The sequence below is a fragment of the Lithobates pipiens genome, unplaced genomic scaffold (assembly GCF_037356315.1).
Source record: "Lithobates pipiens isolate NorthernLeopardFrog02 unplaced genomic scaffold, aLitPip1_a1.2 Scaffold_23, whole genome shotgun sequence".
Classification (NCBI taxonomy): domain Eukaryota; kingdom Metazoa; phylum Chordata; class Amphibia; order Anura; family Ranidae; genus Lithobates; species Lithobates pipiens.
Genome location: NW_027507785.1, coordinates 194,061,043 through 194,079,750, shown reverse-complemented (window position 1 = coordinate 194,079,750; position 18,708 = coordinate 194,061,043). Strand labels below are relative to the sequence as shown.

The 18,708-nt window shown below is 41.8% G+C and overlaps 2 protein-coding genes across 4 annotated transcripts in view; one reads left to right on the top strand and one right to left on the bottom strand.

The window, feature by feature from the left end:
• Positions 1–3,569, bottom strand: part of GPSM2 (G protein signaling modulator 2) — an 89,571-nt gene extending 86,002 nt beyond the window's left edge. For 2 of the 3 annotated variants that reach the window (XM_077452714.1, XM_077452719.1), the window contains exon 1: positions 3,492–3,569. The gene's annotated coding sequence lies outside the window, so the exon portion shown is untranslated. The remainder of the gene's footprint in view (positions 1–3,491) is intronic. The other variant, XM_077452717.1, reaches the window with a different exon arrangement.
• An 8,412-nt stretch (positions 3,570–11,981) lies between these two features.
• The window catches only part of AKNAD1 (AKNA domain containing 1), a 159,641-nt gene continuing 152,914 nt past the window's right edge, over positions 11,982–18,708 (top strand). The window contains exons 1-2 of the mRNA XM_077452713.1: positions 11,982–12,112; positions 13,890–14,983. Coding sequence (XP_077308839.1) covers positions 13,931–14,983 — 1,053 coding nt within the window. The 5' untranslated portion in view covers positions 11,982–12,112; positions 13,890–13,930. The remainder of the gene's footprint in view (positions 12,113–13,889; positions 14,984–18,708) is intronic.

Genomic DNA, 18,708 nt, shown 5'->3' with positions numbered 1-18,708 from the left:
ATCGCTGTTTTCTAGCTGGTCTAAAAACACTTTGGATACTTTTTGGCTGCTATGAACAATCTCCAGTTTCCAGGCAGAAAGAACAGTGTAATATATATATATATATATATATATATATATATATATATATATATATATATATATATATATATATATATATATATATACATATATATATATATATATATATATATATATACATATATATATATATACAACTGCATGCAGGGTATTGGACAAAGCGCTAGGGTCAAAAAAGGATGTGAAATAATTTAAACACAGTAATGTAATCTGTAAGATTAGTGTACTTCGGCCCCTTTCACACTGGGGCATTTTTCAGGCGCTGCAGCGCTAAAAATAGCACCTGTTTAGCGCCTGAAAAAAAACATCTCCTTTCACCCCAGTGTGAAAGCCCTCACACTAGCAGCATCTTTGGAGCAGTGTATTAACCGCTCCTACCCATTGAAATCAGTGGGGCAGTGCAGCTATACCGCCCAGCATCTTCTAGGAACTGTGATGTGTCCCAGAAGATGAAGAGGGGGAGAGGAGCACATCCACTCAAGTTGCTGTGGGAGCTGGGTACCTGTCAAAACTAGGTACCCATTCCTCCCCCCCCCCAAAAAAATCCAAATGGGTGGAGCTCCGCTTTAACACCATTTTAAATAGGTTTGAAAGGAGCAGAACACTATGGACCAAAAGGAAAAGACAAGGGCAGAGCCGCCAAATGTGCATCATATATTACAAATTAAAGCATTTGTCTGAAGCAGTGGAAAGCCAACTTCAGCTTGTTCAATGAAGCTTTGACAATAAAACCTGGAAGCTGATTGGTTTACTGTGTGAGGAAAGGACTGCTGATAACCAGTGTTCTGTCGAGAAATTGCCCCCCCCCCCCCCCCCATCGGATAGTGCCGGGCTGAAGGGCGCATGCGCAGTACATAACAGCACAACAGCTGATTTTAACATCAGCTGTTGTGACGGAGAGACGGCGCACAATAACTAACAGAGTTTTTATTTTTGTCAGATTGTGCCCCACGCTGCCGGGGTGAGTTCATGTCCATGATGGGCGTATTTATACATGTTGTGGGCAGATTGTGGGCGGAATTAGTGGCTAGTGCAGCAAAAAAAAAAAAAACGTTATGGGCACATTTTTACATTTCTTGTGGGCGGATTTATAGGCACTTTGGGGTGGAATTAGATGGCCAGTGCAGCAGTTATATTTTTTTTACTGCACTGGCCATCTAATTCCGCCCACAACATGTAGAACTCCGCCCATCATGGACATAACCTCGCCGTGGGAGTGTGGGGTACAATCAGCTGTTATGTACTGCGCATGCGCCCTTCAGCCCAGGCACTATCCGATGGGGGGGGGGGGGCGTTTCTCGACAGAACACCAGCAAGTCTGTGTACATGCTGTGATTGGACACACCTGATCACATGTTAAAAGGCTGCTGTGATTGGCCCTTTACCGCATTCTGTGATCAGCTGTGTCCAAACACAGAAGTCACAGAGCGCGTTCTGGGAGGACATCCATGGACGCCCTCCCAGAGCTGGGGAGCCACACTGTAGCTGTCTTTCAGTGGTAGTGTGGGCGAGACGGGGTAAAAAAAAAAAAAAAGATTTGTAAAGTGCAGTCAAGGCATGCGTTTTATAATACTGTGCAAGAGTTGGGATATTTGTTTTAGGGAGATTAGCGTCACTTTAACCATTTTTTTGGGCGCGCATAACCTGGCAAAGCATCGCACCCATGGCACCAAGTGTAAACAAGCCCTTTGTGATACATGGGGTCTCTGTGCTGGAGATTGCTGTTTTATCACAAGAAAAATGCAGAGCTTAGAATAAAAGAGCAGTTAAACCCATCCTCCAATCTGCTGCTGTCTACTGCGTGTCAACGCACTTCGGAGCTGTGTGCAGCCAGCCCACAAAAGGTGAATGCAGATGCAGTAACTGCACTGACACAGCTGCATGCAAAAACAGAGCTGCAGGCAGGAGCGGGTACTCTGATCTGTATGCAGGGTCTATGTTTGCATCTGTGCACCTACTTCTGCCCACATGTCAAATTTTGACATGCGATTATGTCCATGCACCTGCTGCGTCTGCATCCACTTCTATGGGCTGCCTGCACACAGCGGCTCAGATTGGAGGAGGAGTCTATTCAGCCATGTGAAGGAGCCCTAAACATGGACTTAGGCCTTGTTCACACATTCCGCAGAGATGTCGTGTTTTCTGCACGGGCACATAAAAAACAAACAATTGTCCTCTGTCAGCCCTTTTCACACCACACCATTGGTATCCCGTGCCAATTTTTTTCTGTGCAGGAATCTGGAATGTGTATGCAGTTTTCTTTGCGGAAAAAAAAAACTGACGTGACATCAACGCTGTAATCAGGACACATAACTGACGCGCGTGAAGGCTGATGTTAACTTGATGTAAACGCATGTCTCTGCACGCTTTTGCCACTAATTTTCATGCATGCATGGTGTAAACAAGCCCTTAGGCTGGGTTCACATATGCGGAAAACCGCATTCAATTCGGACAGGAACTGCAATTCCTATTCAAATCACATGTGACCCTCTGCAGTGCGATTTGAAGCCCATTCCTTTTGTATGGGCTCAATTCACAACATACAAAAGTTTCAGGCATCTTTTTCTTTTTGCCGCACCAGAATCGGATCCGATTCTTGCAATCGCACTGCATTTTGTGATCGGTTTTGGGGTGTCATTAAAGCGGAGCTCCACCCTAAAGTGGAACGTCCACTCTGCGGATTCCTCCCCCCCCTCCAGTGCCAGGATTGGCACCTTTCAGATACCTGTATAATACAGGTATTGGCACCCACTTCCGGGCATAGCTGGCCGCAGATGCACCATTTTTTGCCCGTTTCTCATGCCTAGGGCAGCCCATTGAAATGATTTGGTTGCCCTAAATGCAAAAGTACAAAAAAACCTTGCAGGTTGGAGGTACTTGGAGCCTTGTAGTTATCATCAGGAGAACAGGAGACTGGGGGGGAAGTGACATTTGTTCTAGTGATAGCTAACAGGGTGACTACCCTGTAGAGATTTCCTCTCACTTCCTATTATGTCCCCTGGACAGGAAGTGAAGATAATTCTCCGCGGGACACAAAAAAAAAAAAAATATATATATATTATAATAATAAGTCAGGTATTTTCACCTCTTCTATTCTATTCAAAACAACAACAACAACTTTTAGCTTTACCCCAACTTGCTGTCATTGTAATCCCTGTACAGGAGATAGAAGAGGGAGATCTGTGAGGAACATTCCCTTAGTAATCGCGGCTCCTCACAGCACAAAGCCACCCCCGTCCCCATAGAGCCGGTCACACATGTCTGCTGCTTTGTTATTATGCCACCATGCAGCATACAAGGGGTTACACGGCCTGCTGACCACCACAGCTTAGCAGAGACCCCCCGGCCATGAAACAACAGCAAGAACCCCCTGCCTTCCAATGTTTATACGAGTCTCAGCGGCCACTTACCTCGGTCCGGTAACTCCTTCCTATGTGTCTGTGCCCTCCGCTCCCCTCTCTTTCCCTCCTCCCCCCCTTCGTCCCCACAACACGCCCACCCCCAGCAAGCCACGCCCCCGGCCCATTTGAAACTCTAACTACCGCCCCATCCAGAGCGATCCTGAGGTATAGAATGGGGCGCGACATTTGGACAGACCAATCACAGAGGCAGATAAAGCGTGTGGTGATTTGTGATTGGTCGCCTGAAGTTCAATGAACGTCTCTGTTTGCTGATTCAGGCTGTCAGCTCTTGTGTTCTGTTGGAACTTGGTAGGACGAGGAGTTTTGACGGAGCGCTGTGTGTGAGGGAAGCTGCCAATACATGACGGTGTGCTGAGGGAGAGGCCAGGACTTCACCGAGGGTCTTATATATTCGTATAGTGTAACTAAGGGATAAACTCATAGTTTAGTGCTGGATAGAGTGGAGAGGGATTAGAAGCCCTGCCAGGTTTATATTGCTGACTGTCTATCCCACCACTTATTTCCATGACAACATCCAATTCAATGCTGGTCACTTTTCTTCATATGGGGGGCACAAGTGCTGCCATTCTCCTCACCAAGGGGCCCCTGGCTCCACATGAAACACGTGTACCTCCTGAAAGTAGTTTCAACACTACTAGAAGTAATGCCTGTGTAATCTTCAGGTCTATGGGCTACAAGTCGCATCAAAGTTGGACCAAAGTAGTTTACTCATTGGAAATCATGGGGTATGATTTGTCATGCGACTTTGCAGGCCCAAGTCACACAAGTCACGTGTGAAAGGGGCCTTAGTGTCCGAGACAGCAGACATGCAGCACGGTATAGTTAAAGTCTAGTACACACGTGCTGAATGTCGGGGGCATCGGACCGTTCAATACAAAGCGGGCAACATTTGGCCCGTGGGTACTGCAGCCAGTCCAGCTTCTGTTAATGAGGTATGACCAAACAGGGTCTGTCACTCGGCTCCCGATCAGTGATCTCAGCCAATGGCTGACATCGCTGACTGAAATGTTTACAAAATTAATAATTCACATGAAATACATACATATACAACACAAAATATTATATTGAAGCAATATGGGACACAGTGTTTAATCCCAGAGATAACACTACAAAAATACTGTATGGCACTATTGAAAAAATGCCAGAGACTGACTGCAGACATGATACAAGAGATGGTCAGAGACTGCATTCAGACATGATACATGAGATGGTCAGAGACTGCAGACATGATACAAGAGATGGTCAGAGACTGCAGACATGATACAAGAGATGGTCAGAGACTGCAGGCATGATACAAGAGATGGTCAGAGACTGCAGGCATGATACAAGAGATGGTCAGAGACTGCAGACATGATGCAAGAGATAGCCAGAGACTGCAGACATGATACAAGAGATGGACAGAGACTGCAGACATAAGAGATAGTCTAACGGCTAAAGCCAGCAGCCAGTACTCCATACTTATACTCTTTGACCTTTCTGCTGCGTTTGACACAGTTGACCATACACTCCTCATCAACAAACTCCACGCCTTTGGCCTCCATGACTCTGCTCTTTCCTGGTTCTCCTCCTACCTATCTCAGCACACTTTCAGTGTCACATACAACACCATCTCCTCCGCTCCTCTTCCTCTTTTTGTTGGGGTACCCCAATGTGCCATCCTTAGGCCCCTTCTATTCTCTCTCTATACCTCTTTCCTGGGCCAGTTGATAACCTCCCATGGCTTCCAATACCAAATCTATGCTGGTGACACCCAGATCTATTTCTCCACTCCTCAACTCACCCCCTTAATCTCCTCACGTATTACAAACTTAGTGAGGGACATATCGGTATGGATGTCACACCACTGCCTCAAACTCAATCTTTCTAAAACTGAGCTTGTAATGTTTCCTCCTACCCAATCCCCCCCCCCCCCCCATGACTTTACCATTGAGATCAACGGCACGACCATTGGTCCCTCCACACATGCCAGGGTGCTAGGTGTAATTTTGGACTCTGACCTCTCCTTCAGCCACCACATTGGCTAAATCTTGCCACCTTAACCTCTGCAACATATCCAGAATTTGACCCTTTCTGACTAATGACACCACAAAGCAACTTATTCACTCCTTGCTTATTTCCTGCCTTAACTACTGCAACTCTCTTCTCACTGGCATACCTTCACAGAGGCTATCCCCCCTTCAGTCTATTATGAATGCTGCTATACTCATACACCTTACTAACCGATCCGTCACTGCAGCCCCTTTCTGCCAATCCCTTCACTGGCTTCCCCTACTCCACCATATAAAATTCAAAACACAAACCACAATATACATAGCCAACCACAACATTGGCCGCAGCTACATTACCAACCTCATTTGCAGATATCACCCCAAATGGTCCTCTCCTATGTTACTTTCTCCCATGCTCACCTCCAGGACTTCTCCAGAGCCTCTCCCATCCTCTGGAACTCCCTGCCCCAGTATGTCTGGTCAGTCCATACCCTGTCTGCCTTTAGGCGGACCTTGAAAACACACTTATTTAGGGATGCCTACTCCACCACCACCTAAGAACTGTACCTGAGTCACCTCCATCAGATCATCCCGCAGCTATTACCTTTTGCACCACCTCCCTTTAGACGTTAAGCTCCATGAGCAGGACCCTCCTATTCCTTCTGTATTATAGTTGTACTGTCCCCCCTTCACGTTGTAAAGCGCTGCGCAAACTGTTGGTGCTATATAAATCCCGTATAATAATAATAGTCAGAGACTGCAGACATGATACAAGGGATAGTCAGACACTGCAGACATGATATAAGATATAGAGACTGCAGATATGATACAAAAGATAGTCAGAGACTGTGGACATGATACAAGAAATAGTCAGAGATTGCGGACATGATACAAGAAATAGAGACTGCAGACATGATACAAGAGATAGTCAGAGACTATAGACATGATACAAGAGATGGTCAGACTGCAGACATAATGCAAGAGATAGAGGCTGCGTATATGATACAAGAGATAGTCAGAGACTATGGGCATGATGCAAGAGATAGTCAGAGACTATGGACATGATGCAAGAGATAGTCAGGGACTGCAGACATGATGCAAGAGATAGTCAGGGACTGCAGACATGATAAAAGGAATAGTCGGAGGCTGCTGATGTTGTACAAGAGATGGTCAGAGACTGCAGACATAATACAGCAGATGGTCAGAGACTGTGGAAATAATACAGGTGATGGTTGGGGACTATGGACAGAATACAAGATATGGTCAGAGACTGTAGACACGTTGCAGGAGACTGTCAGAGACTGGGAAGATGCTATAGGAGACTGTCAGAGACTGGGAACATGCTACAGAAGTTGTTGGAGACTGGGGACATGCTTCAAGAGAAAGCCATAAACTGGAGACCTATTACTCAAGACTGCTGAAGTTCACTGCTATAAGGAAACACAGATTAGTGTCTGCAGGGACCCTGAGGGCCACACAAAGGCCTGCAGGGTGGGCACTAGAGATCTAATGTACCAATAGTGAGTAGTACATAGAATACTATAACTAAATGATTACTACACATGTATAAAGTGTGTGTAGTGTGTGTAGTTGCTGAGTTTTAATTTTCAAAGGGGCGGGCGGAACTCCACTATAATTGAGCTAGCGGAAGGTAGAAGCTGATTGGCTTCCATGCACAGCTGCACCAGATTCTATGTGCTCCAATTTTAGTAAATCAACCACGTTGTCATGGTCTGGATGCAGCACACTAAAATTTACACTGCAGGTTGGTTCAGCAGGCAGTAATGCTGTCCAATGCAACCTATTCAGGTGAATGGGACTGGTCTGCAGCCGTGTGTAATGTGCACATTGTGGCAGAATTTCAATAGCTAACACAGGCGTTAAGAAGGTGACATATCATCTACGAGGCACCTATCAAATTCCTCTAATAAGGGATCCACCGCAGATCACTTTTCAGAAGGGCAGCAATGAAAGCCACACATGTAAATCAACTTTAAAAATTAAACTCCAGGATACAACTTCCACACATTTGAATATTCAAAATGGAGCTTATTTTGCAAAATTCAGTTTGAATATCGAAACATGTGAAAAAATGCATTTTTGCCAGCACATGATGAAAATAAATGAACACATTTGAGGCATTTACTAAAACTGGAGCATACACAATCTGGTGCAGCTGTGTATTGTAACCAATCAGCTTCTAACTTCAGCTTGTTCAGTATGTCCGTATTTCATCCATCTGTTTGCAGATGAAATACGGACATACAGGCATTCCTATGGGATAGCGGGTGTCTGCAGATGAACATCCGCAGACACCCGCTATCATCCGCCTCCGCTATTGTCCGATTCTGCAGACGGAGGAAAATCCTATTTTTCTATCCGTCTGCAGAGCGGATCGGATGAACACGGACAGACGGTCTGTGCTCATCCGATCCCCCATAGAGGAGAGCGGAGAGTTGACAGGACGGTCCCTGCACAGTGTGCAGAGACCGCCCTGTCCGCCGCCGGCTCAGCGGGGACAACGGAGCGATCCCCGTTGAGCAAGCGGATCATCACGGGGTGGATCATTACTGATCCGTCCCGTGGGAAAGGGGCCTTAAGCTTTGACAATAAAACCTGAAAGCTGATTGGTTATTATGTACAGCTACACCAGATTCTGGGTGCACCAGTTTTAGTAAATCTCCCCTGTTGCTTTTTACTAACAATCACTTTGCAAAGTGGAGGGCCTCTATTCCTTTAGGAAATCAACCCTATTGCTTTTCTCAGAGAATAATAATGTAGAGGTTGGTGCTAGGGGAACTTTCATGCTCTAGTTTTCTATTTGGTACGCCAGCACACTGCAGGCTTTTCCCATATTATAAAGTGCACTAGACAAGTGAAAACTGGAATCAAATTATTCACTCTGCAATGCATATTAAAATTTTCCCCAGAATTGTAAACCTAGCCCATACAATGTTCACTATGTAATAGATTTTATCTTGAAGATTGTCTCAGTGCCTGTGGCTCTTTGTTAGCACACCCTACATGCCTCACTTTAGATATTTAAATTGTCCCCTTTATATAAAACAGCTATGCTGTGCTTTATAAACCTCACCAATTAGCGTAAGTGTATGTGAATAGGACAACAGGGAAGTCTTGAAGAATACATACCCTCCAGCTGTAGGTATGCAACCAATGCTTATATATATACAGTATATACCTGCTTCTCATAAATATGAATAGATGAGATTCAACTGCTGAATCCAGGGTAGAGCTCCTGGAAGAGGCTGTTGCTCCCGAGGCTGTTGCTTCTCTTTTCGGCTGGACAGAAGACAGGTAGTGTGGTCCCAGCACCCGCTTCCCCTAATAGATAGGCCGCTACTGATATAGAGTGAAAAAAGTGTTTTAGATACATCATAGGTAACATTCTACTCAGACAGAGCCTTTGCTTTTTTAAGTTTTCTTTTTTTATTAAATATATATTATTTTATTGCTAAGAGCCTGTCATACATACACACATTTATGCGCTACTGAAAACTGTTATCAGAGACATACCGTCATTTTCCCGTCTTCATGTTAGCATACCGTGATTTAACTCCTCTGACCCCCATAGGACCACCCATAACATTGCTAATAAAAACAGAAGGTAGATACCACCTGTGTTCCTTCATCAGAACTTCATCAGAACTTATGACTGAACATAAAGGGCAGGATTGTATTTGAACAGGAAGATAGGCCAGGCAAAGAAAATTCAATAAGCATCTTGTAACATACTTATACTCATAATATAGTGATATTAAAAGCATAAACTTTAAAAAAATAAAGTTGACTTTAAACCATTCAATATTTTTTCAGATATAATATCCCGCAAGAAAGAGGCCAGTTCTGCGTAAAGGTTAAGAAGCTGGTGGTGCAAATGTTTAAAATGTGGTATATATTCATATACATATATATATATATATATATATATATATATATATTACATTGTTAGTCCATAAAAAATTAAATTTTGTTATATTTTCTACATTTGGACTATACTATTTTTTTCTACTATGCTGTGAGGCAAATTGTTTTCTGTTAACCCCTATAGCTAAGCTGCATAGGTAACACATAAAAACAAACACATGTAAGCACAATTAAATGTATACAGTATGTGTGTGTGTATGTATATATATATTTCTTGACAAGTTTTAAAGGGATCTTCCATATCTATTAGGACAGAGCTGCACAGACATGTACAGAAATTGAAAATATTTTAAATAAAAGAATAGAAATATTCTTAGAAAATTGCAGTGCTGTCATTTGTTTTAAAATATCCAATAGTAAAAAATAAAATAAAAAATATCCAATAGTAAAATAGAAATAGAAACGTATAGTCTGCATGAAATGACAGCTTTTTTAGGTATAGATAAGGCAAAGGGGACAATATTATACTGGAAAAAATTTGTGTGCCTTTAGATGTTGCCAAAATGAGAATAAAGAAAACGAGAAGTCCCAAATGCACACCATGTGGTACAAGTTACCTAGGGTCAGCAATATGGGTGCTGTAGTGATCAGAAGGATGGCAATGTTAACATTGAACACACTGGGGTTGAATTACTAAAACTGGAGCGTGCAAAATCTGATGCAGCTCTGCATAAAAACCAATCCGCTTCCATTTTTTTTGTCAACGCTTAATTGAAAAAGCTGAAGTTAGAAGCTTACTGGCTACCATGCACAGCATACAATCCTACTTGGAACATTGATTCTACAGGTGACTTTAAAATAAAGTTAGTTTAAGGAACATTTTGGTTTGCGGGTAATATGTAAGTGAGTCCAAGTTACCATACATCAACAGAACTACTTTTTTGGGCACTACAACATACAAAAGGCATTGTAAAACAGGGTAAAACTTAGCTATGGTTCAGGTCCTGAAATGTATTGGGAAGGGGAGACATTGAAACCTGAATGTCCATAGTGCTAAACCCCTCTTATAGCCACCTATTTTATACAGTAGATTCTTCATCTCTCTTTCACACGAGTGGACCAATCAGGTTCACCTGTTAGTTTTTTAGCGGACCCGATGGGACCATCTAGTGCCCTCTATGGAGTGGCAGATGTAAACTGACATGTGGCCATTTACATCCGCTGACATCTGATCCGCTAAAAACAGACAGATGGGGGATCCCAGCTGTCTGTCCGATGGGATTGGATGACAGTTGGATGTAAACGGACAGGCAGTCCGTTTACATCCGTTCGCCCATAGAGGAAAGCGGGCTGTGTTTGTGTCTGCTCTGCATAAGCGGAGGGGACACGTACCTGCTCAGTGGGGGGTCACCAGAGATATCCCCTACTGAGCAGGCAGATCGGATCCCGCCAGTGTGAAAGAACCCCTATTGTTTTCATGACAGCTTGAATGCTGCCTGAACAAAATAATTTCCACCTCACTTATATGTTTAGTAATTGAAGTCTGATTGGTTGCTATGAATTACTGCACATTGCGCTCCATTGCTCTTAGCAATGACCAGAAAAGGTAGGGGATGTTTTTTATCCTATTTGTTTTGCTTTGCTCGATGTTTGTAGCAGATTGAATAGAACAATGGACTGAATAAAGCAGCATATGTGATTTGATGCTCCTTCTGTTCTCTTGTCTTTCCACAGGTGGTAGTTAACATGAGAGTATGTGAACATTGGCCTGCATGCTGGTAAATAAACCCTTGTGTTGCATTGCTTAAGGGTAAGCCTCACCACTTCTTTCAGTAATTACTGTTTCTCATGGAATGTTTATTTCTTATTGTCTTAATTTTCCTTTTTTCTATGTTACAGTGCACATTGTTCATAACACAAATGGATTATTATAGGGTTCTTTGTTAGACATTGGGTGAATTAAAGTAATAGTAAAGTCACAAAAAAAAAATCAGCCAGCCCCTTTTGCACGGTTAGGAGATATTCATTGTAACTACAGGTAAGACTTATTGTAAGCTTACCTGTAGGTATAAGTTTAAAATGAGACTTTACTACTGTTTTAATGTGACTACATTGATCACAAATATTTGTTCTTTCTAACCTCTTAAAATCCAAACTTTTTTTTGGTTCATATAGATTTTTACATTAGTTATAAAAATGTCCTCTCCAAATATCCTTATAAAAGGGTTGCATTTATTTATATGATTGCAGCGACTGCTCACGTCAGACAAACCCATGCATAATCACAAGGAATATATCCCTCATCTGCATAAATAGAGTCTGCCTTGTTACAAACCTAAGACGTGATGGTAATTTATGATCTTTGATTACATTTGTCATTTTATGAGCTTTGTACATGTTTGTTGGACCAACTGAAAAATGCCCAAATTCAAAGCTGTCACGGTGTGTCTAGCCCCCCTGATGGTTAGTTGCTGGTGATTGCAGGATTTTCTAAAGCTGGTTGCTGGGTTACAGCGTCCTGGTAATGTGTAAAATAACAAAGTAGAAACAGAAAGCTAAATGACAGGGTGTATCATTACAAACTATAGTGGAACCAGCAAGCCATGTGAGATGAACAGTGCAGGCAGTATTACAGCACAGGTAACCTGATGCAAGCATTGTCAAATGAAGAGCACAGGCATCATGCAAAGTATTAACTGGTTTAGTGAGACTGTGAAAGCACCAGAAAATAGGAAAGTGAGTATTACATTGGTAAGAGACAAATGCCGGTTATTTCTATTTTAAGGTTGTTTTACACGTTAGTAGCTTCAAAGATATTAGAGATTCCTAAAATATTACTTTGTACTTTTAACTGAAATCCCTGAAATATTGCTGTGTACTTTAACTAAGATCCTCAAACATTACTAAGTACATCATTGCAGCTCCTAATTTACTGGTATGTCACCTGTCCAAGCAATCTTCATATTTCATTACTTATCGTCATCTTTCATTACTAGGTTATATAAAGTAATGTAAAGGCTTTTTAAATTTGGATATGTGACTAGCCCTTGAAATAATTTTAATAATATATTACAATGTAATTCATAATATAATTGCTACTTATAGTGAAAAGGTATGTAGTTTCTACCCATCTATTTCACGGCTGTTATATTGGGATCACTAGACTAGAGTATTATTATAAAAGGGGTACAGTAAGCAGCTTACAACAGCTTCTCTGCATAGCTACTGTAGGTTGGGTAGCAAAAGGAATAGTAAGAGTAATTTTTAAAGGGTCAGTCCTCACAATGTTTATATTTCAATATTGGGAGTATGTTACTTATCTGAATCCCTCTTCTTGCCTCTTGAGTACTTTAGCCATAAACTCTTCCAATGGCAATTTACAACTCTGCTTTAAAGTTTTACTTATTTTCTTGTAAATTGTGGTATTATAAACGTTCACCACCAAGTATCATGCTCAATTTGTTAATTGCTAAAAAAAAAAAAAAAAAAATGAAATTCAAAGTTTTAAATACAAGGATATGCATCCTAATATCTTGATTTTTATTATTTATTATGCATCATAAATTGTGTATTATATTGAAATATTTTTTTATACATATTATACAGTATTATATACAGTGGTGTTATATTTAACATATATATATATATATATATATATATATATATATATATACACACACATTACACAAAATTATGAAATGCATTTTACAACATGAATGTACAAGGATTTGGCTTGCTTTTAGCAATAATAATTTCCTTTGCCATACACATCACCTTTTTTAATGATAAGCTGCTGTATCAGTTTGTTGTCTACAATATATACATACCATGGCTTTGTATTCTTACTGTTTTAAAGCACCTTCCTGATGAAGTAGCCAGTGTAAGTCGCAAAACACGCTTACAGTGTTATATGTGTATCCAATAAAGAGCCTATTTTACCACACAAGTTATGTTCAATTATCTCCTCTTTTATGGGTGCCTATTTTTGGGGTTTAATTCCTTAACCACATACCTATAGCTTCTTAAACTGATAGTTTTATTAATTTTATTACATTTCTTAGAGAATAGAGACATTTTCCTTCACATCCCATCCCACAGAGGCAACAGGAAGTGAGAGGAAATCTCTCCAATGTGGGGAGAATTTACCTTTTATACAGTTGTTGCTGAAACAGGTAAACCCATTGAAAAATCTTTTCTTCACTTAATGTTGCCGTGACAATTGTAATATTTTTTTTGGATTTTCTATCACTTTCTGTCTGAGTGGCAATGGTCATAAAACAGAGAGTAGAAATATCCTCATTGGCAACACAACAAAACAGAAGTCTTGGTGTTGGCCTAAGTCTTTTCTCACTGCTATAATTAAAAATGAGAAATAATTTTTAGGTGGATGGATCTTTTTAAGAGTGGAGATACATTTTTTCCTCAAGTATGACATTTTTGCATGTGTACATTTGTCCATGAATCTATCATATAAATGTGTCTATTCATTTATCAGAAGTTTTTTTTTTTTTAGGGCTCAACTCAGATTTTATATATGCTCTTTACGCCCTTCACATGGATATTGCTGCAAGTAGCAAAGATAACCATAACTGCCAGCAGCCAACCAATCATCTTGAGTGGTCATGGGGCCACTCAGCAGAAGATGACGCTGCCACTGATGATGAACAAGAAGATCTGCCTTTTGATGGGATTCTTGAATGTTATCTAGTTCCAAGCTTAAATCGTGATCTACAAAACAATTCTGTTGTTTCTTCTGATTATCCCCAAGAATTGAACAAAAGCCTGGAAGAAGGCCTGCCTGTTAACATTAGCATAGCATCTGCTACCACAAGTGATGAAACTGTTTATTCTTTGGACAGTAACAGTGAATTTAGTTTGTCTGAGACTATAGCTAAACCAAGTGAGGCCAAAGAAGTCACTGAACACAGCAGTGATATCTTAGTCTCCATTCCTACAATAATACCAGATATTCTTCTGCGCCATTTTAATGAGGACAGTCTGCTAAATCCATATGAGTTCATTGATTATGAGACAATACCAGAAATATCAATTGCAGAGAGCAGCGATGAAACCATTATTAGCAGAAAAAGTTGTATTAAGCATAGCCAGTATGGTGTCCTTAATGATGAAGATTTGAGAATGGAAAGTTTCAAAATAGGTCAAAATGAAAACACTGGTGACCAAGAAGACATTCTTATTAATGAAGTGAATTCTGATACTGATGAAACATCGCTTAAAGAGAATGTATCTGAATTTGATCAGGGAGGCAAAGAACTGAATGAATTACCAACTAACAATATGGACAAGGAAGTCCAACATCCTAGACAAGACCAAGAAAGAAGACTTTCTTCTAGTGAAATAAAGTATGGTCAAGGACAGGTTCATTACAAGCTCCCTGATTTCTCTAAAGTACCACCAAAAGTAAAAATACCTAAGGGTGATACTGGTAATGTTAAGCCAGTTTCTTTAATAAAGAGAGCTACATCCTCTTCCAATTTATCAGGTCAATATTTTGTTATTCAAGATATACTGGATTCAATGCAACCATTTACAGAACACGGGTTGATGGAGGATAGTTCCGTATGTTCTGACCATCTACATGTACAGGTAAATATTACATTTGGTATATTGTTCATTAAAGTATTATAGAAACAACAAAAAGTGACGGCAGAAAAAAGATTGAGTAGTCCATCGAGTCTGCCTGTATTTATTTATTTTTTCTTATACATATTTTGTATTTTTTTTTTCATTAGGTTTTTTTTGGTGTCTTTGTATAAATCTATGTTTGTCCCAAGCATGTCTGAAGCCAATTACTGTTGACTGGCTCACTACTGCTGCTGGTGGTTTACTCCAGACATCAACTACTCTTTCAGTAAAATAATACTTTTTAAAATTAGTGTTGAACTTTCCTCCAGTTAGTTTGAGGTCATGTCCCCGTGTTCTTGATTTCAATTGTGTCTCCCCTTTCCCTTCTTTCTTCCAGATTATATAAGTCACTATCAATATGTTTTATCCCCCAGTTCTTTCATCATTTTTGTCTTTTAACACATTTATTATTATTATACAGGATTTATATAGAGCCAACAGTTTACGCAGCGCTTTACAATGTTTGGGGGGGGGGGGGGACAACACAATAACAGTACAGTTCAATACAAAAGGTACAGGAGGGCCCTGTTAAATCAGAACACATGTTCTGTTTTAACCTGCTGCAATTGATTAGCATGTGGTCTGAAGACATTAACCACTTGATGCCCGCGCTATAGCCGAAAGAGGGCTACAGCACAGGCCTCAATTACCGGGACCATGCCCATTTACAGCTTTTCATGAACACGCTCCCCGCACGCCTGGGAGGGCATGCATCAGGGGGAACAGTCATGGCTGTGTCCTTTGGACACAGCCAATCACAGATCGTGGTAAATGGGCAATCACAGTGGCAATTTAAGACATGATCACGTGTCCAATGAGAGATGAAATGTAAACATATGAGATCATCTCTCATTGACAGCTTTCCTTCCCTCACACAGAAACATTCTGTAAGATCGTAAGTTATCTGTTACAGTTTGTTACAGTACCCAAACAGTGCCCAGTGCCCACCAGTGTCACAGTGCCTTCAGTGTCATTAGTGCCATCGGTGTTACTGTGCCTCATTGCCATCAGTGTGACCCTGCCACAGTGTCATCGTGCCTCAGTGTCATCAGTGCAATCAGTGTCACAGTGCCACAGTGACATCAGTGCCATTAGTGTCACATTGTCATCATCATCAATGTCACAGTGCCACAGCGTCATCAGTGCCACAATGTCCATCATTGCCATAGTGTCACCTTGTCATCAGTGTCACCGTGCCTCAGTGTCACCATGCCTCAGTGCCATCAGTGTCACCGTGCCTCAGTGTCATCAGTGTTACAGTGCCCATTGTGTCATCAGAGTCACTGTGCCTCAGTGTCATCAGAGCCACAGTGTCATAGTGCCATCAGTGTCACTGTGCCATAGTGCCATCAGTGTCACATTGTCCATCAGTGCCATAGTGTCACCATGCCATCAGTGTCACCGTGCCTCAGTGTCACAGTGCCCATAGTGTCATCAGAGTGACCGTACCATCAGTGTCACCATGCCTCAGTGCCATCAGTGTCACCGTGGCTCAGTGTCACAGTGCCATGGTGTCACAGTGCCATCACACCTCAGTGTCACCATGCATCAGTGTCACAGTGCCATAGTGCTCATAGTGTCATCAGTGTCACAGTGCCCATAGTGTCATCAGAGTCATTGTGCCATCAGTGGCACATTGCTATTTGTGCCTCACAGTGCTGCATATCAGTGCTGCCAGTGCCATCTGTGTCACAGTGCCATCAGTGGCAGAATTTATTTTGAGGGGCAATTTTGGCTATGTACATGCTATGTGTTGAAATATCTTGAAAAAGGTAAACTTTGTGTAAAAAAAACGTAATAGGTAGTTGACAAGTTATATGTGTAATTTATGCTTCTAGAATGCCTGACAGTGATCCCTGCATGTTGGGCCTCTCTATGTGGACAGGCTGTGAAAATGACTCATATATGGCATCACAATATTCACGAGGAGTTGCAGAATGTGTTTTAGGGTGTATTTGCAAGTATGCCTATGCTGTGTGAGAGAAATAACCTGTTAATATGACAATTTTGGGGGAAAAAAATCATAATTTTTAAAACGATTGTGGGGGAAAAAAACAACTTAAAAAAACTCACTATGCCTCTTACTAAATAGCTTGGAATGTCTACTTTCCAAAAAGGGGTAATTTGTATTTTGTACTTTCCTGGCTTGTTAGTGTCTCAAGAATGAGATAGGCCGTCAGTGCATCAGGTGTGATCAATTTTAAATGATTAGCACCATAGCTTGTAGACTCTGTAAGTTTCACAAAGACCAAAAAAAATACACAGATTTGGGTTATTTTTACCAAAGATATGTTAGCAGTAAAAATTTTGGCCAACATTTATGAAGAAAAATTACTAGTTTGCTAAATTTTATAACAGAAACAAAGAAAAATGCATATTTTTTTTACAACATTTTCAGTCCTTTTTTATTTATAGCACAAAAATAAAAACCCAGTAGTGATTAAATACCACCAAAAGAAAGCTCTATTTGTGTGAAAAAATTATGCAAATTTCATATGAGTATAGAGTTGCATGACTGAGTAATTGCCATTCAAAGTGTGAGAGTACTGAAAGCTGAAATTTGGTCTGGGCAAGAATGGGTACAAGTGCCCAGTAGGCAAGTGGTTAAAAGAAATGGAACTATCAAATCATCTGCAGGGGGTACTGCTTTGTTGCCCACAGCTTTGACTTCAGAACAATTATAATCATTATTTGACATCTCTGTTAATTGCCTGTAGAGGAACATATTTACTAAAACACTCTGGCCATATATACATGTGTGGTCTGTTTAGTATTCTGAGCAGCTTTAGGTTGTTTTCTGGAAATCTCCAAATTTTTCTCACTGGGTGTTTTGGCTGCCTATCTAGGCAGAGCTGTATTGTGAGAGGATGAGGTTTCAGCTAAGCCCCTAGCCTTTCTGCTGCTCTTTTGCCTTCCAAATTTGCTGTACTGTCTTTCAGGTGCAGGCTCAAGGGGGTTGCCAGGCAGGCCATAGGCTGTCCTCGCTTCCTGCCCCTCTGTGCTCAGGCCTAGTGTGCAGGCCTTTTGCAACTTTCATGTGAGCTTCAGTGGCAGCTTCTTGGATCCTGTTCTGCCATTGGGGCTGACAGTGGAGGAATGTAAAAGCGGACAAAATTATTGGGGTCCGCTTTCTTGGGAATGGGGCCACCTAGCCCCTCTGCCAGTAGTTTAGGGGTTAAGAAGGTATAGGTAAGGGTGGGCGGTTCTGGTCAGGTAATTAGGCAGGCAGGTGTGGGGTATCCAATAGGTAGTTAGGGATAGTTCTGGTCCACTAGGAAGGCTATATAAGGGCTGTAGAGGGTATTGAGCATCCTCTGCAGCAGCCTAGGAAGAGTGAAAGAAAAGCTGCACTTGCCTTGAAGATGGAAGCCCTGATTCATGGCCTCGTGGAGAGAGCGGAGAGCCGATAAGGTGTAGCCTGGCTGCAGCGCTGCCTGGAGTTGCCGGTAATCGAAGAGGAATAGCGGGGGGCGGCTGTGGAAGATGACATGCGGCAACATGGTGGGCACAGTGCAGAGGAGGTCTCCCCCAGACAGTGAACGTGACGGAGTATGCCCCCGGAGCGTCAGGAAAGAGAGGGCCGTGAGTATGGTGGCAGTGCGGAGATGACCGGAGGGGAGGCGGAGCACAAACGGCGGTCTGGGCAGAAGAGGCTCCGGTCGAAATTCCCTGCAAAGAGGATGGGC